Genomic DNA, 19,221 nt, shown 5'->3' on the forward strand with positions numbered 1-19,221 from the left:
TTAGCAACAAGACAGCTGGAGAATTTTGTGTTCACATAGTTACTCGTGGACAGTACGTTCTGTTTTCCCCTGGCATTGCTGTTTCAGTGTTGACTTAGTAAAGGGTAAGAAATGGTACAAATCAGGCTCTTGCTCACAGCAAAGACATCACTTGCAGGGCAGATGATGATCTCTCTACCTTTGATGCTGTTTTTGAGGATCCAGTGCAAGAGCACTGACTGGAAAGTTGAGAATTTAAATTTTTGCTGTGACAGAATTACTACAAAGAAATATGTGAGGGAGCTGCCAGTTCCCAAAATCTTGACTTCCCCCCACAGAAACCACAGTGGAGAATCAAAGCATGAGTTCTAAAGGCTCACACTGGAGCCTCTCTCAGCATCTGTTCACGCTGAGAGCAGTTGGAAAGGCTGGATAGAAGGTGACTTTGTTATATATATATATATATTTCCTATATTTTCTTTGCAAGGATAATTTGGGGATAAATATTATAGTGGGAGAAACTGGGAACATCAGAGCAATTGCCATGTTGGTTATTACCTGGGCTCATGATTTACAGGAGTGTTGGGGAAGCTTCCCTGAGGAAACAATGCTAAGATGACATTTAAGAACAGGGCAGTGTTGAAGTATTTTCCATTTCTCAATCCCACATCAGTGTAAGGAAGTGAGTTACCATCTGTACTTTGATCCTATTGAGTAATTCCAAGTGCAGGTACAACAGTCAGTGCACTCAGCCCTCACCCACCTTCCTTCCCTGTCTCCTCCCAGGGGCTGCTGGTGTCCTGCAGGCTGGTTTGATTCCCCCCCTGGTGCTGAAATTGCAGACTGAGCTGGATGAGATCCTGGAGCTCATCCTGGGCACCCTCTCCAACTGTCTGCGCATGGAGGTTTCGGAAGCCCTGGCAACTGGTGCCATTGCTGCCCTGAAGGAAAAGCTCACACACCCCTCAGCAGCCATCAGAAGCAAAGCAGCTCAGGTCCTGTTAGAAATCAGGTAAAGGAAAACAAACCTGTCCATAATGCCAAAGCCTAAGAAAGTCCTCATTTCAGGGGTAAATCCATGCCATTAGTTTACATTGTGTTCCACTGCACATCGAAGCTGCCACATTTCACACATAAAGCACTATCAGCCTGAATGCACCCATAGATAGAAGGCTTCTAAATATCCTAACTGCTATAAATCACTCAAAAAAGCAGATGCTGATCAGTCATTCCTTCTCCTTCTGTTTGTTTTCAGTATTGGCAGTGGAATCAGGATTTTTTTCCTGGTACAGCACTGCTGAGAAAAAAATCTTGCATGAAAAATCTTGTAAAACCAGGATTCTGACCACTGTGGAGGTAGAGAGAAGCTCCCTTGCGTTTTTGGGCAACACTCTCAGAAAACTGAAGGCCCTGGTAAACTCTCACTGTGATTGAGGACAGAAATAGTTTTCTGACACAGGCTGCTGTGCACGTCAGGGATGGATCAGAAAAAGCAATCTTTATATTAAATTTGGGTATCAGAGAGTGGATGAAAGGAACAACTTAAGTCCACTGCAACCAGAAAATGTAATAAAGGTGTTCAACAGATATCTAGTTTAAAGAGGCCTGCAGATGATGTAGTTTATATATCAACTGGTACAAAACATTTGCTCATGTCCTGTAACAATGCGAGGTCTTAGAGGAAAAGAGACTGTAATTATCATGAGTCAGAGAAAGAAAGTCAAATGCACCTGGAGTATGGATATCAACTACATTCTAGGGCCCTGCAGGAGCTGGGCCACATTAAATGCTCCCCTTATTAAAGAGGCTGGAAACAAAGGGAGAAAACTGACCTGGGAGAAAAATGAATTGCAGACCCCTGATTTATCAGGTTTTAAAATCTGTATAAGGTTCAACAGCCAGGTTTCTAACTCACTGCCATTGGGACCACCAGCATCCTTAACCTTACATCCTGTTCCATGCTGCTGCCCATCAGTCTCCAGTGTTCATAAAGAGTTTAAAAATAATCCAAATATCACCCAAAAATAACCTAAAAAATAGTGAAGTCCATGCACCTGGGTTACTGTGGTATCATCAGGGCTGTACCACATGTAGGTTCAACAGCCACCAGGCACAAACACACACCCCTTTAGTTCCCAGCTGGAACAATCACTCCAAAGGGAGCAAACAGCAGTGTGCAGTGCTGGTGGCACAAACAGGCTGAGGTGGCTGCATGGTCTGCAGGCACAGTTCAAAAAAGCAACTTAACCATCTTTTCTGCACAGTTCTCATCCAGAGGGAAAACTTCCAGTGTGTGAAGAAGAGGTTATCCCTGTGCTTGTGAGCCTGCTGGGAGACACAGATCCTGCAGTCCAAGCTAGTGCAACAGGAGCACTGATGTTTGCTCTTGTCACTCCTCAGGGTGAGAGTCAGTTCTGCTGGGAAACCTTCTGGAAATCCAATTCTAAGGAAACTCAGTAACAAAACATTTGCCTCTCCTACCCCTCAGTCCTTGGTTCCTGACAGTGTTAAAGCTCCTCAAGAAACAGTAAGATCAGGACATTTCTTCATATGTCTTGAACAACTACTGTTACTTCCCCACAGTGCCATGAGGGAACAGGATATTTCACATTTCGTTCCCTTGAAGTAGGTCGAGAAGTGATTTATCTCCCCCGCCTGCACCATTTCCCTCCAGAGTGCTGCTCCAGAGAGGGAACATTTCCCATTCAAGTCCAGACCACACAGACCCACATACCTGGAGCTGTGCTGAATCACCAGCACTCGGCACAGGAGCGCTGCTTTCTGGAAACATTTTGTGGTTCCAGGCAGCTTCTCTCTCACAGCTGGGAGAGCAATGAATATTAATAAGGTCTGCAGCTCTCCCAAGTAACTTACATGACACTGAAAATACTAACTGCTAAATTCTCACTGTGATGAATGAGTAATTAGACATAAAAGACTCTTAATAACAGCAGTTGTGTTCCAGTCCTCCTCTGCAACCCTTCCTCTGGCTACCCGAGACAACGCGGGAATGGATTTCAGTGTTTGAAGTGTCTTTAAAAATGCAAGAATGGGGCACGTTCTTAAGGGCATCTAACACACCCCACTCACCCCCCCCTCCAAAAAATAGTTTATTCTATCATTTGATGCCTCATATATTCGTGGATAATTAGTCGCAAATGAAATCCTAATGTGCAAGGCAGATAAAGTTAACTGGGAAAGATCTTTTTTCTTAAATATAACCAGCTGGGAGCCAGCCTTGGTCTCCAGAAGAAGGGCATGTCCTGCCCCTGTGCACTGCACCCCGGGGCTGTTCAGAGCTGTAGGGGGGCAGGGAGTGCCAAGTGTCAGTCCAAAAGGATGCTGATTAGATGTCATAACCAAAGCCGGTTTCTTTCTCTGCAGGGAGAGCCTCAGCCATGGCAGCTGCAGCCATCCCACCTCTGCTGAAGTTGGTTGCTGAGGAAACCAGCACAGCCCGTCTGAACGCCATCAAAGCCCTCACGCTGCTGGCTGAGCTCCCCGAGGGCCGAGAGACGCTCCTGGATCACACGGACACATTTCAGGAGTGTCTGGATGACCCCCGGGAGGTCGTGAAAAGAGCTGCCCAAACCGCCATCCGAGCCATCGAGTGGAAACCTTTCTGCAGCCGCGATCTTTTCTAGAGATCTGTTGCCCTCTGTTGTTGTCTGGCTGTAAGAGGTGCTCGATTATATGAGACCTTCAGAACCAAAACTCTTTTCCTCACTTACTCCTGAGCAGTTCCCTCTGAAAAGTCATTTGCCAACAGATTCACATCTATATTGCAGGTCAGAAAGCAGAATAATGGGGAAAAAGAAAAGTTAGGAAGTCTGGAATTCTCCACTAGGGGTTATTGCCTGAGTTACCAAGATTTTCCTGATATAAGAAACCAGCCCTGTTTTCTTCATAATGTTCTCTACTTCTTTTTCTTTTTTTTGAAACCTCAGCCTATCAACCATTAATCAATAACTAATTACATTAGAGGGGTTCCTAATTAACCCCTCCAGCAGTCTTGCCTGTGCTGAGGAATTGATCTGACACAGGAATTTACATGAGTTTTGTATCAAATATTTGTTGAACGTGAGATTAGAACCATTTAGAGCATCAAGCCAGAAAAAGCAAAGGCAATGTCATGGAAGGGCTTCCCTGAGAGAATCAGGAGAAAGGCTTCACTGGGGTAGCCCTTGGTAAAGCTGTGCTGGGGCCACAGCCCAGTGCCTCTGACAGGAGGGGGGTCTGGCCCTAGCTGGCATTGGTTAGGGCATGGAACAAAAGCACCTCTGGGGTTGTGCTGGTAGTTGGCATTTTGTAGTTCTGTAGACCTGTAATCTGACCTTTGAGTACCCAAATTAACAAGTATAATGGAAAGGTGTTGTGCCAGAACTGGAGAGTTTTGCCATCGTGTCTCACTTTTCAGGGAGAAAGATGGGACAAGAGGAAAACTGATTTTACTGTTATGATCTAGTCCAACAGGACCTGGGCAAGATGATCTCCAAAGGTCCCTTCCAACCTCACATACTCTGTGATTAACAGCTGTCTAAACAGAGAGGTAAGGAGATAAACAAGACAGAACTGAAAATGTCCTACTTTGAAAAAAAGTGTTTCTTTGCATTTTTTTTTAAATTAACAGTTTTTTAAAAACCTTTTACTCCATAGAACTGAGGGTAGCATACAAAATTCATGCTGTTTGTGAAAGCAAGACCTGACTAACCAGACTTACATTGTCTGGAGGAAATAAGGTGGTAGTTCCTGTGGTTAGGTCTGAAGGGCAGTGGAATTAGTGGGAAGTTCAGTAGCATTTTATTCACTCTGAGTTCAAGGCCAGTCACTACAGATGTGGCACATTTCTGCCTCCAGTTGCAAGGGTGTAATGAAGAGGCATCAACAGGAGTCCTGGGCAAAGAAACAACCCAAGTGAGCAGAGCAAACCTGGCCATTCTCAACGACCAAGGAAGGTGAGACAGTGCAGCTGACTCTGCTTCACAGCAAGTCTCATTTGTTTTCACTCAGGGTTTGGTCTCACATGGTATTTTTACATCTAGAAGTTGCCACGTTGTAGCTACAAAGAGGCTGCACCAGGTCTCTAAAGGGGTTATTTGTCAGGGGTGCTGTTCCATTGGAAGCCACAGTCACAGAGCAAACTGCATTAGCCTTACAGAGGGTAAACTCCTCCTGTAGGAGTGATTACAGTTAAAATGGTTCTCCTCCATAGCCTAACCAAAGGGCAAATTTCCTCTCCTATAAAGATGTGATTTTAAAGTATTGAGTCAGTTGGATTCATTCCCTCTGGGCAGGATCTTGGAGGAACTCTGCCTTTTAAACACATAAGGCACTCATACGTAATACATATTGGTGCCAGAGTGCATCCAACTCAGTAAGAGAAGCCAGGCAGCTTAATCACATGCTAAAGGACTGGAGCAGCACAGTGGAGGCTCAGCTGCTCTTACAGAACTGCTGCAGGAGAATGCAGTAACAATCACCATTTTAGCTCAGTTCCAACCTCGTCACAGCCTTCCCCAGTCATTCAGGTATCACCCTTCAGTGAGTTCCCAAAATAATCACCTTTTTCAAATGTAGAAATAAGACCTCCACACTGAACTGCTCTCACTAGAAGAAATTCAGCTAACTTGGACCTTAAGTACTGCATTCCGAGCATGTGCCTGATCACTGCTTGAAAGACAATACAAACTGTTCCCAAAAAGGCTCTACTCGGGATCAATGTTCTTGTCTCACACACAGAAATGGAACTAAGCCTCAGTTGAACTCTTAGATACAGGCACTAGTGGTGCCCTCCCACATGTCAGCTGCTGTCTCAGCCACTCTTTGCACAGCTACACCTGACATGACTTGATACTTCAACCACAACAGGAATTCCCTGGGGCTTTAGAGACCATGCACTGCCTGTGGAAACACCAGAATGCAAAGTCTGCACATGGAACAGCCATAAACCACTACTAGTTGGGGTTTTCAGTTAAAAAGCTGTATTTACTGACAAAAGATTGCAGAGCCAATAATTCAAAGTCACGTGCTCTGGTGGGGCCCAGCCAGCAGCAGGTCACTGGCCAGAGCACAGCACAACAAATGCCAAGGGGAGCAGAGTTAAACAGCCTGTGTGAAGCAAAGGATGCACAGAGAGCACAGCTAATGTAGAAATAATCCTAATTATTGCAGAACACTTTTGTAATCTGTGGTGTTTCTAGAGCTGCACTGTCTTGGTGTCCCAAGATGTGCTGTCTCCCACTGGGTCACTGAGCAGGACTGGCCAGCACAGCCTGTCCCAGCCTGGGAGACGAGGGGACAGGGCACAGAGCAGGGAGACACTGATCCTGTAACCCTCACTATATGCAACCTGAATTAGGGTACATTTTTACTCTACAATATCTTTTTTCCAGGTACATTAAAATAACACACAACTGCTCCCACAGTAATATGCTGATTCCTAAATCTCTCTCCTAAAATTAGTTTCTCAGCCACAATTCAATATCTGAAATGTCCCTTCACATTCTTCATAAAGACCTTTGAGATCTCAAATGTACCTGAAAGTAGTCAAATAGGTAAAACTCCGAACTAAATGTCCCAGTGTGGTCTTTTTTATCCTGGGAAAGATCCTTTTGAATTGTTTTATACACATCACAAATACTTATATTAACCTCTCTGGATCTCACCCACTGTAATTAAACTCACTGTTTCAGAGGCAATGCTGTGTGGACAGCAGGTCTCTGGTGTCAGCAATGGTGACCCCCAGCACTCTCCACTCCCGTGGTTTCAGCACCGAGGCAAGTTTGTAACATCACTGAAAGGGATTTGTCTTTTTAGCTTGAAGCCAACAATGATGAAGGCCCTGATATAATTAATGTGGTCCTGGGTCAATACTGGAATTAATTCAGTTACACTTGACATGGATTGAGCTTTTCAAACAATTCTGCCCAACAATTCTCATCGACACCAGAAGACAATTCAGCTGCATCCACAGGACCGAAACCTTCCTGAGTGAGCCTTGTGTCCCACTCAGGTAGGGCTCATTTTGAATTTTTTCTAACAGCTTCCAGAAGGTTAAGGATGTTATGGTGCTTTGTTCTTGCAACCACGAACTCATTTCCCTGTCCCTGTTTCCTTTCACAAGGCCAAGGGTTGGAAACCATTCGGTCCTGCTCTGGAAAATGGCAGCTTTTCATTCCATCCCTTCATGTTCCAGAGCAAGGAGTAATTTGATTCCCATCACTACATTTTCTATTAAAAAAGAAATAAATCATAGATGGAGAGATCTGTCTAAGGACAAAATAGTCTGGGAAAGTCAGATTTGGCTAATTACATTAAACCAAAAGGGCAGAGTGTCTTCTCTGTGGCTACACACAAAGCTAACATGCTCAAAGCACAGAACCTATTTTTAGCAAGACAAAATTTGCAATTTGAATGAATAAAACCCATTTTAATAATTTGTTATAAAGATATTTTGCATCTAAGCCACATTTTTAAAGTTATAGGCTCTGATACCGTAAATAACAAAACTGCACAGAGCGGCCACGAGCTCACACTGCCCTCAGCCTGAGGCACCTCAGGCCCCTTGGTGCTGCTCCAGGCAGGCACAGGGCTCTGGCCTCAGGCACTGCCAGGTGAGCACAGGGTGGGCACAGCAGCTCCAGGGAATTATTCTTTTTCACAGCTGCCCATGGTAGGTGACAAGATGAGCAGTCAGGGTTTTTTGCATTTCCCCTCTTTCTCAGTGGTGTATTGCCCTCTTAGCAGATCTGGGCCCCTGGATTTTCAGCCCAGCACAAGGGCAGCTCTCTGTGATCACTGCTCCCTTCCTTGCTCCCCAGAGAACTGCAGGAGCAGGACACAGACACCTGCAGCTGGGACATGAGGTCATTAAATAAATTAAAACCCCCACAGCCCTGCTGTGACCCCACAGCCTGGCACCAGCCTTTTCCTGTGCAGCCTAACCCCAGGAATGTCAGCTTGAAACCCTCCTCTGGCTCAACACTTCAAACAACTCAAGTGCTCTTCAAACACAGTGACCAGGGCTCCAGAGCTCTCCTCCCAGATGCCAGTCCCCCCTGGTAACACATGGATTTATCATTTACCTTTGCTCCTTGGTTTTGGGTCGGCTTTTCCTTCACCCAAACACTCCTGGGTTTGCCAGCTTAGGAAGTGCAGTGAGGATGGAGGCCATCAGCAATCCTGGCTGCAGCTGGGGCTCTGATCAGCAGCATCACCTGCAGAGCTCAGCCTCGTGCCATGTCCCAGCTCCCCAGGGACAGATCCTTCAGTTAAAACCAGACCATGGTTACTGCAGAGGTATTCCCAGCTAAGGCACAGACCTTCCCTCCCCCAGCATTTCAGTAATAAAGAGGAATAAACCCAAATTCTGAGTTCCAAGAACAGAGTGTTCTCATGATCATTAACACTAAACATTTGTGAGATACTTGGATACATTTTTATGACAGAAAAATTAAAACATAAATGAACAGTGATTACCCTTTTCCAGGACTCGGCCTAAGAACTACGTAGTAATTCTTAAATGGAAGATATTGTTTAGTGTGTGTTCTTTCAAGAGCAGTGTCCTAACTGGCTGACAGTGCTACCAGGGGAATTTTTTGTTTTATTTTGTGTAGTTCATTTTAAATAATTCTGTATATCTAACTAAAGTCCTCCAAAATAAGCTGTAACCCTGTATCCTACCTGACAGGATAAGCTGGGATGTCTCAAGATCCCCTGAGGCAGAGCTGTGTAATGCTGTACATGCCATCCAGGTACTTTGTGCTGTTGAGCCAGAGGTTTATTTGGAGTCTCACCACTGCCCAGAAGTATTTGAAATGTACAGTCAAATGTGGGGGACAACTCTGTGCTCAGGGTTCCCACCCCTAGAGCATGAGAATGCCCAGGACAGCCTCAGCTACTCCTGGGTTTAGTCTGAGTGTCCCAACCACAGCTGGGACGTGGACAGAGCTGCCCTGAGAACTGAAGAAAAGCCACTTTCTTCCTCAAAGTCACGAAACTGTCTTTGAATGCAACAGCTACAGACCTGAGGGGGCATTTCATGCTAAGCTGAACATGAAAATTTTATCAGCTGTTCACAATATCAGGCAATTTTTCTATGGAATTCTACAAAATGAGAGGAGTCAGCAGCAGCTGTCAAACTTTATGGAAACATTTGAACTCTTCCTTCTACAACATCCAGTTTTCAGACTGGAATGAAATCAGGTTGCTGAGGACATACAGGGGACATTGCTGGGAAACTGTAGGTTAGATTTTCAAGATTCTGTAGTCCTGGGAATGAAAACGAAGTGGTGGTGCCTGATTAACCAGGAGGTCATCCAAAGGCTGCTCAGCATGCCAGGAAATCACTTGTGTTATTTGTCTTTATCCAAATAGCTCTATAATTTCACCATTTTTTTTCTTTTTGTAGCAAAGGATGACAAGGAGGGATCTGGGCAATCCTCAGTGAAGTCCTCCTTGTTTGTTTTTCATCCATTACTATTACCCAGAGCCAAAATCTAGACACCAAATGAAGTCTCTCTGTCTTCCATCATATCATATAAAAATCCCATCACTTTGTGGACACCAAACACTTAAAAATATACAAGTACTTTAATACATACAACTCTTCATAGTTCATCAAATATAATTAATTCCATGGCCTTGAAAATACTCTATTGTTGTGTTAAGTGTAAGAAAAAAAGACTTGCACTGGTATTTCTGTAGCATTGATTAGATCTGGCCTGTGCAAAACCCTTCAGGATACTGCAGGGACTGTGCTGAAGAGCAGCAGTTCTAGTGAAGAGCAGCAGTTCTGGAATCCAGAGCATTTTGGGTTAGATTCAAAGGAAGCAGAGATGCTGTGAGAGGATTATAAAGTGAGAGTGATTAGAGCTGCAGGAGGCAGCAGCAGTGGTGTGGCACATGTAGGGACTGCACTGCCTCCCCTTTCAGCTGCACTTGTTCCAGTCAGGACCATCCTCTGAAATGCTTTGGGACAATGCAACAAGGAACAGGGAACTGTGGTGCAGCTTGACTAAGCAAACCAACATCTTCTTGTTACACTTGATTCCCCAGGAAGCTGAATGAGATGAAAAGAAAATCTATTGCTTTTTGCTTTGAAGTGTTAAATCTGCCTTTTCCTGTGTCCCCAGCTGGTACCAAACTTATCAAGTGCAGACAATCAGCCTGGTTTAGCTGATATCCCACAGCTGTGACTATTCTCCTCCATGAACTGCTAACTCATGCTGCCAGCCAGCAGGAATTCTAGTTCTCAGTGAAATCTTCAGAGAAGGATTTATAGCTTTGCAGAAAAGCAGCACAGAGCCCTCAAATGCATTTGCAAAATGCAGCTCAGCATTCTGTGGGCGTGGGGTTTGTAGCACAGTCCAGAGAGAGAGGCAATACATTGACACCAACCCCACAGTAATGAGGTCCTTGATATCCCAGGGTGGGAACTGATCAGTAAGAAATAAATATATATATATATACACACATACACACATAAATATACTTTTAAATATATATAATATATATAGTGCATGTATATAATGTATTGCCTGTGTATATATAATATATGTATTTTGTATAAAAAGCTTCACATTCAAGTATAGGTACATATTAAAATATCAAGAGAGGAGGACCTTTAGAAGTTAAGCTTAAACAGAGGATCTGTTGGAAGCAGAATTCTTATTAGGATCATCGAGAGAGGTGTTCCCCAATTACAAAATGCCATCAATTCAGAGGTTAGTGTTCCACTGATGACTGAGAAACACAACCCAATGAAAAGTGAGAAAAAAGGGAAAGAAGTGATAATGGAAAATTAGATATAGTGTCAAATATATTGATATACATATAAATCCTTTACTTCAAATATCCCACGTTTGGAGGGACAAAAGTGATGTTTTAATTGGAATTTGTAATACAGTCCCTCAATGGTTGTAGGTTTTTTGTAATCAAATTATCATAGTCTAAGGAAAAAGAAATTTGAGAGATCAGAAGAAGGGTTGAAAATCAAAATAGCATCATCAACCCTAAAAGGTAGTTCACAAACCCCGATATGAAATATGGCTCACGCAGCCTTGTTCTGAACCTAAAATATGAAATGTATTATGAACAGAGAGAATAATGGATGGAAATTCTGAACCTCAATTAGCCCTGCATTGGTTCAGTGCCTAAACAGAAATTCTCTCTCTTGAAATCCCAGTGGCCTTCATCTTCAGATTGTTGAAATTATGATCATAAAATCAGCGAGTAAATCACCCGGACTTTTTAGCAGTGTGGATGATGAAAACATTAAGTGTGTCTAACTGTGTAAATCTACAAGCCATCAGTTTCCTTGGCAGTGCAGCAGTGTGGGGCTGGGAGCAGAGTTATGCAAAGTAGGCGTGGCAGAACACAGCCACAGTCAGCAGGATGATGCCATTGACATTCACAATGTTTCTCCACAGGGGAACTTCGCTTGTGTCCATCAGCTTCTTCTTCAGGGCCTCCTCTTCCTCCTTGCTCAGTTTGGGGCCTTTCTCTTGGTCCAAGCCACAGAACCAGTTGTAGGCTTTCTTTACACATCCAGGTTCCTCTCGGCTTTCCTCGTTCACTGGAAGGAACAACACTCTGGTCATGGCACAGACAAGGATCACGGCACACACAGTGCTGGGGCTGAGGGCAATCCTATACCAACAGAGCAGTTCTGATGTATGGCCACAGTTAATGGAAACACATTGGTACAAAACAGGACAGGGATCAAGTTAATACTGGGTTTTCACAGCTCACCTGGAAATGTTCCACATGTTCCACAGGAGCCTTTTGCAGAAATCACTTGGGCTTTTTACAGCCCAGAGACTTGGTCTGGTACTGGAGAAGCAGACCAGGCTGCAAAGCTTAAGCTCAATTTTTTCGATAATTTCTACACTTTTAATTAAAAGACAAATAAATGAATTTGAGGATATTGATTAAAAGAAACTTGGGAGCAGAACCAAAACCCAGCAAAGAGAACTGGTGTTTTTGCAGTTTGCTTTCATGGTGTCTTCAACTACAACTCACTGTTTCCAGGTGAATTCTCTTGGAATGCTGGAGGCACACACACTGCTGCCAATGCCTCTGACCTAAAGCACTGCCATTGGTTTAGCCCTAGAGCTGCCACCCAGCTACCCTGGAGAGAGAGGGCTTCTCCCTTCAAACCCTCTTCACTTCTGATTTACACTGAGTGTGACAGATTGGTAACGGCAGCTCACAAGTCATTGAAATACAGGGAGGGCTGAGGTTTTGTTGTTGGAAGGGAGCGTGTCTTTCGATATCAAGCATGTTAATGTTTCTTCAGGAATGAAACAGGGATACTCAAATACATTGGCAGAATCTGTAGATATTCAACAGTTACCTGATTCCTCATCTTTTTCATCAGCCTTGTCCTGCTCCTCATCTGCATCAATATCAATCCGTTCCTCTTTGCTGTGCCGCAGGGACCAGCACAGGCGGTAAAGCTGCCACGGAACAAAAGGACTTTAGTGGATCTACACAGAGACAAACCAGCCTGGCCAGCACGTGGACCAGCTGTAAGAGCATGGCACCCCAGTGTCTGTTATGTCCCAGGTAATGAGGAGTCACTGAAGATTTGTGACAGATAAAGGAGGACAATTTCCTTGGCTTTCTTACAGGAACTGTGTGCTGCAGGCAGCTGAAATGTGGAGAGGTAATACACCAAGTACCAGGGTTTAAAACTAGTGGTTTCATTGTGTTCCATTTCTTGAGCAGCAGGACTGCAGTGATACTCACATGTACATCAGGAATGGGCTTAGTCATGAAGGAGACTCCCAGGATGACAATGGCGGTAACCCCGAACAGAATCAGTGCGAAGTAAAGGTAGTGAATGCCACAGATGATGAAGGGGCAGTTGGAAGGGTTTGCACAGCTGCCATTTCCATAGACAAACTCTGCAATCATCCTGCTCAATCCAGCCAGCAGCCCAATAATGAGGCCCCAGAAGGCACCCTGCAGACAAGGGTGTGAAAAGAAGTATCAAAACGAGTAATTCCAGGCATGGAAATAAGCTCTCCATAAATTGCTGAAGTAAACATGGAGGTAGTTGTATGTTATGTTAGCTTTGGCACAGGGGTACCTTCCATGACCTTATTTATAGCTCAGTGCATTAGTACAGATGAAAGGGGCAATGAACAGCAGCTCAGAGAAAGAACATGGAGGACACCCCATCCAGCCCAGTTCTCAAAGTCCAGCTGTCTCCACACATCCTCTCCTACAGGACAGGTTCCAGCCACAGACTGCACACCCCAAGGGCTGCTCTCATGTCCTTTTACCTTGGAGGGCTAAATCCCTGACAGCTCTGGCACGATGGAACCAGCCAGCAGTGTGTGTCATCCTGCCCAAAATATGTGTCTGGTTTATCTTCTAACAGCCCTGTTAGTAATTAGTTAAAAGCTAATTCTCAGTACTGTTGGTGGATGTTTTGCTGCCCGGTGTACAGCACTCCAGCCAAAGCATAACAGACACAGAGAGCTTTGTCTGGGCACAAATTGAAATATGGGAAATTCTCTTTAAACATAACCTTTTTTTTTTGTTTTACTGTAAGGGTGATTGACCATTGGAACAGGCTGCCTACAGACACTGTGGAGTCTCCATTCCTGGAGATATGAGAAACTCAACCGGACAGGACAGGTACAAGGTGATTTGTTTGGTAGAGCAGTTTGGTGACCAGTATCCTAAAAGATTACTTCTAAAGAATAGATTTTCATAAATTATCCATTTTATACTCTTCTTGGCAAAGTGATAGGTAACCTAAGCTTCAGAGCTATCTAGGAATTCCTGGGTGACTGTTTATCTATCAGACTACCAAAGAACTTTCTCAAACTCATCTCTGAAGCCTCAGGCCCCTGGGTTATGGAGACACAGAGTCCCTGGGCCATACCAGGATCAAAATAAACAGGAAGAAGTTGCTCATAAAAAACAGTAAACCAAAAAGAGCAGTTCTCCAATGCCCAAGGAACGTGCAGCATTCCTGCTTCCCGGTGGGCCCTTACCGGCTCATTGACACGCTTGCAGAAGATGCCAAGCAGGAACACAGCAGAAATGGGAGGTCCCAGGTAGCTGGTAACGGACTGCATGTAGTCAAAGAGCTGCCCACTCTGAGCTGACTGAACCACAGGAACCCAGGCAATGCTGATGCCAATTAAGAGTAACATAAATGCCCTGTAAACACAGCCAGACATTCAATTAGCCATCTGTTTAGAAGTATCTATGATCTATCAGAAAGAAAAAAAAAAAACAGCAATTAATCAATAATTTACATGTTCATTTTGTATTTCAGCTAGTGAAATCAATTATAATGGCCAATTAGCACTGAACAAACAATAGAAATCCAAGCTGGGTATTGTGTAGGTCAAATATCCATCAGCACACGGCAAAACATGCAATCAAAACATAGAAAATCACTTTTTTTCCTGTGTTTGTTATATCCAGAGTCCAATCAATAGCATATCAACTAGAACTAGTTCACTGATGCTGCAGCATGAAGCCTGGGAAGATAATTAAAAGGAATTCCTTTGGAATAGTAGTGGGAAGCACTGAGAATTAGTTTGGCTACTTCATGGACAGTCGATTCCATTGGGATCAGTCTGTTTTCCCAAAAGGAGCCGGTGCGGTGGGACGGGGCTCTGGCCACAGGAGGCCACTGCAGCTCTGCCAGGCAGGCTCCGCCCGGCCCTGGGGATCGGGGAGGAGCAGCCGGGAACCGTCGGTGCTGCGGGGAAGGGCGGCCGCGCTCACCTGCCGGCCAACATCATCTCCTTCTCAGACGCTCGGGTCCGGATTTTGGTGTAAATGTCCACAGTGAACAAAGTACTGGCACTGTTAAAAATGGAAGTCAGGGAGCTCATGAGGGAGGCCAACATGACTGACAGCATCAGACCCCGCAGACCTGGAACACAGACACAAGGGAACGGGGATGAGCATTTTGTGAAGAGCCTCAGGACCTCCCCATCCACTGAGCGTGGCTGCCCCTTCCCAGCCAGCTCTGAGCGTGGGTGGCAGATTCCCGTGCCTGACACAACCCCCTGCCTGACACTTCCCTGCAAAGCAAGCAGAGCAATGTCTGCTGAGCTGGGAAAAGCTATTTAAAGCAGTGACAGGGAAACCCTTGAGCTTTTAGCACATAGGTACTTCTTTAGTGAATGCTGTCTTATTAAATGCTGGAATAAAAAGAAAATAATATCAAGCAGACTTTTCCCAAGAGTTATAAAAATAATTTGTCTTGTTTGCAGGTCAGTGCTCACTTGCTTGCAGTATATTTGTGAGCCAGGTGTTTGCCAAAAAAAATAAGTTTCCTTTACTATTTTTTAACCAGAGTAAGCCACTTTTCCAGGTGGTGTGGTCTGGCCACACAGTGTGGGGAAGTACTGCATACACTGCTATGAACAACAGTCACCATATACAGGGAAGTGCTAAAGCTGTCAGGGAAGTGCCATGGTCTGCACAGGAACATGACCTGTCTCTTTGCCCTTCTGAGCCAGCACCCACCTCTGTGGGGCTGGCAGGAGACTGCAGGTGTGGGCCTGCAACTCAGAGGTCCTGCCACAGAGAGTCTTTGATAAATCACTGGCAAAGCAGGTAACTTTTCACCTTCACAGAAAGGGAGCTCAATTACTGCTTCATCACCCAGTGTTTTCCAGCTGAGAACTGACACTGTCAGTGTGGAGCTATTCTCCACCCACAGCTTCAGCTAAAACAGACAGCCCCTCTGCTTAACAGTACATGGTTCTAGCAACAATTTTGGAACTAAATATGGGTCTTGGACTCATCTAGCATTTGTTTTTACAGTCTGGCAGTTTCCCCTTTCCTAAAACAAAGAAACAACAAATACAGACAGTGTCTTACCATTTGGCATGAGCTCCACTACCATTTTTGGGTAAGCAATATTTGTGCAGCCCACTGCGGTGCCACAGTACTGCTTACAGATTTCAGGCACAACACAAGCCACCACATCTGAGGAGGATAACGAGGCAGTTAGACAAGGTCATGTAAACAACAGATTGCTCCCAAATTAGTAGAGCTTCTAAAATGTATCTCTGTGTCGAACCACCAGATTGACATGTTTGGTATCATCCTTGGTTTGCTGGCAGGGAGGAAGGTGATTCTAAGACTCTTTCCTTCCTTTCCTCTCTAAGGGAATACTGAAAAGTGCTGCAGGTCAAAATAAAATCAGCACTAATTGGTCAGAGCAGGACTGAACAACACAAGGAGAGCAAGGAGAAAAACAAGCAGAGGAACACAAAGCCCACTCCCTCTCTCCTCTGCCTGCTGCCAAACCCAGCCTGACCCTCTGCTGGTCAGAGATGGGCAAAGGGCATTTCCCCACATTGCCCTCAGGACTGGCCATGGCCCAGATCCTGCAGTCTGGGACTGATGGCCCTGTCCCTCTGAATGCCAGTGGGAGTACCCAACCTGCACAGCATTTCCCACTCATTCAGTCAGAGTGGGGCTGTAACAGTCGGACAGCTGGGGAGGGACACTAATTGAACAGCAATAACAACAGTGGAAATCTGGGATCAGGGAAAACAGCAAGACTTGTGGCTTCTTACAGTGCAGTTAGGTTTTGTGCATACAGGTGCCTGGACAATTTGAGCGACAGATGACAATCTAACAGGTATTTTGGAAAGGACAGAGAGGTTGGCAATGAAAGGTGGGCAGCAAGAAGAAATGTGCATTTCTGTGTCCGTGTGCATACCTGTGTACAAAATTCGGCTGATCATTCCAGGCATCACTATGATAAACATGGGCAAGAGTTTGAGGTATCCACACATGACACAACCAGCCTTCACATGGGACATGTTCTTGCCAGAGAGACATCTTTGGACAATAACCTGTCAGTGAGACATGGCAATTATAACATTTCCCTGATCACACCATGCCACTTTCCAGATACAAGGTGCTCCTTAACCTCTGTGACAGCAAAAAAGCCTATTTAGCATTTCTGCCATCAGGAAAAATAAAAACTACATGAAAATCGGAGTATATATTTGAAATAAGTAAAGCAAAATATCACTTATCCAGTGTATAAGAGCTAAGACTTTTCTCACAAGAAAAGCAGATAGACTAAAAAGGTAGAAAGGAATAGCCTGAGCAATGGATACAGTTACATTGGGGGGTTTGTTCTTTTGTTTAGAAATTGTGAAGATTACCTTTCTGACAGTTCAGGATGCAGACAGATCACTTGCTAGGGCTGGTGCAGGAGCACACTTTTCTCTACTCATGTCAGTGTGATCTCTTGGGGAAACTGGACAGTAGGTTTTAGGGAGAAGGGAGGAAGATTGGGGAAGTATCTCCAGGCTGAAAGACCTTACATATAAAGAACATCTCTCCAAGACTGTGCATGCAAAGATAAAAGCTGCACAAATAGGAAACAAATTTGTCTTACTGAAAGGGGAACCCTCTAATAAGGGTCATTTGGTGTGTGGTTTCCTAATCAAATGTTCACAGCACAACCTCGCTGTGTTTGCACACACGGTCACACACAAGAAATGAGAAAGGAGGAGGATGTGCTGGGCACAGGTGTGTAGGAAGACTTGAAAGAACACCCATTCCATTTTATCACATGTCAGAGGGGTTTGGAAACCAGGAACTGGAAAGTCACTGAGCAGTCTTGAACTAAGGGCCAGTTCTGTGGCCCAGTTTTGCATTACAGGGGGGAAGGTCACACTGGAGTTGTGTGCTGGGCATTCCCAAGGCATCCTGCTGCCACAGTACCTGATCTGTGCACCAGTACCACAGGGCCAGGACACTGAGGCCAAAGACCAGCCCTGGCCACGGCAGGTCTCCGGTGACGGCGTCTCGGAAGATGTGGAAGGCGTCCTGCCGGGGGGTGTAGCACTCGGGATCAATGTCAGTGCCCCCATAGGAGGTGTTGGATGGAATTGCTTCCATGTACTTCTGCATGAAAGCCTCGTACCCTCCCACTTCCTTAAAGGCTGCAAAATAGAAAATAAAAGAGAAAATAAAAGTAGCGCTAAAGGATTTATTACTGAAATCTCAAATAGGGCTTGAGAATGTGAGGAGAAAAACCTCTTTAATATGGATGTAAAAATTCCAACCTGCTGACATGGGCAGTGTCAGGAAACACACACAGGGGTTTGGAAGTATTCCCACAACAAGAACCAAAGTGACCTTTCCTGTCAGGTTTCTGCGGAGCTCACAAATGCTGGGTTGGGCTCCAGCATCTCTTCAACAGGCCTTGCCAAGAGGTGATACATTTTTTCCACACATGCTGACCTAGGGAGAACCTAAGGCAGGGTCTTCCCAGGTTAGGTCAGTCTAAAGTTATTTCTGTTGTAACAGTGGTGGAATAATTTAAATTCAACGAAAGACCTCACCAGGGGAAAACCAAGTGCTGAGTAACTAGAAAGATAAGAAAGGACACCACAAGTTCATGGACCCTTATCACTACTTCTTTCTTTCCTATGACCCCTTCCTAAATTCAGTTTAACAGCATCATTTCTGTTTTAAAATGCACGTGGTCTTCTGGACATACACATTGTCCCATCCATAAACATTCCATTTGTGTCTCTTGTCCAGCTGGTGATAAAGTGACACCCACAGATCAGCTGCAAAGCTTCCTTAAAATGCTCAGGTGTTTGGGTTGTTTAACACAAGCTGGAAACAGGAAGATTCATGCAGTGGGACCAACAGTTCTTCACTTTGAATCAGGAATTTTCATGCCTTAGCATCTGAATGTCTATGAAATTATAATCTTATTAAAACAAGATGCTCTCTGAACTTCTCAAGAGTATCATCATTATCTGCAAACAACTCCACTTTCACCTCATTAGCCATCACAAGTCCTGAGGTGTCATGGGATGCTGTTTATTACCCTGTGCACACCTGTGCTTAGGAAACAGTGACTCAGTGACTAAAGGGCTTTGGCAGTGTGCCTGTTTTTGGCAACATGCCTGTTTTCTTCCCTGATAAATAGATATATGAACTGAAACCTGCCAGTTAAAGTACCAGTTTCACACTGCAGGATTCATTTCCACAGCCACTGCAGGATTTGTGATTGAACATTCCAGTTTAGTTCATCTGATTTACTTACCAAATCCCATGAGAACAAAGGATCCCACTACCATGATGAATGTTTGTAAGGTGTCTGTGTAAATCACAGCTGCGAGGCCACCTGTTGGCAAAGAAAAGTCAGGACAGATAAGTCAGGACAAATAAGTCAGCCCTGTGCAAATGCCTCGGTGGAATTTTTTTTTTTTTTACACT

General features: G+C 44.7%; 2 protein-coding genes across 3 annotated transcripts in view; one reads left to right on the top strand and one right to left on the bottom strand.

Moving 5' to 3' along the window:
* Positions 1 to 769: 769 nt before the first annotated feature.
* RSPH14 (radial spoke head 14 homolog) lies at positions 770 to 4,556 on the top strand. The gene is made up of 3 exons (XM_018081970.2): positions 770 to 991; positions 2,244 to 2,380; positions 3,364 to 4,556. The coding sequence occupies exons 1-3, from the start codon at positions 879 to 881 to the stop codon at positions 3,621 to 3,623; spliced, it is 510 nt and encodes a 169-aa protein (XP_017937459.1). The 5' UTR covers positions 770 to 878; the 3' UTR covers positions 3,624 to 4,556.
* A 4,977-nt stretch (positions 4,557 to 9,533) lies between these two features.
* Positions 9,534 to 19,221, bottom strand: part of SLC5A1 (solute carrier family 5 member 1) — a 43,506-nt gene continuing 33,818 nt past the window's right edge. For both annotated transcript variants that reach the window (XM_018081984.2, XM_018081983.2), the window contains 9 exons: positions 19,049 to 19,129; positions 17,710 to 17,930; positions 16,691 to 16,826; positions 15,841 to 15,948; positions 14,734 to 14,884; positions 13,989 to 14,157; positions 12,730 to 12,945; positions 12,335 to 12,437; positions 9,534 to 11,554 (listed from right to left, as the gene is read on the bottom strand). In XM_018081984.2, the coding sequence (XP_017937473.1) occupies positions 11,331 to 11,554; positions 12,335 to 12,437; positions 12,730 to 12,945; positions 13,989 to 14,157; positions 14,734 to 14,884; positions 15,841 to 15,948; positions 16,691 to 16,826; positions 17,710 to 17,930; positions 19,049 to 19,129 (1,409 nt within the window). In that variant the 3' untranslated portion in view covers positions 9,534 to 11,330. The remainder of the gene's footprint in view (positions 11,555 to 12,334; positions 12,438 to 12,729; positions 12,946 to 13,988; positions 14,158 to 14,733; positions 14,885 to 15,840; positions 15,949 to 16,690; positions 16,827 to 17,709; positions 17,931 to 19,048; positions 19,130 to 19,221) is intronic.

Source organism: Manacus vitellinus, unplaced genomic scaffold, assembly GCF_001715985.3.
Source record: "Manacus vitellinus isolate BGI_N305 unplaced genomic scaffold, ASM171598v3 scaffold_58_pilon, whole genome shotgun sequence".
Lineage (NCBI taxonomy): Eukaryota > Metazoa > Chordata > Aves > Passeriformes > Pipridae > Manacus > Manacus vitellinus.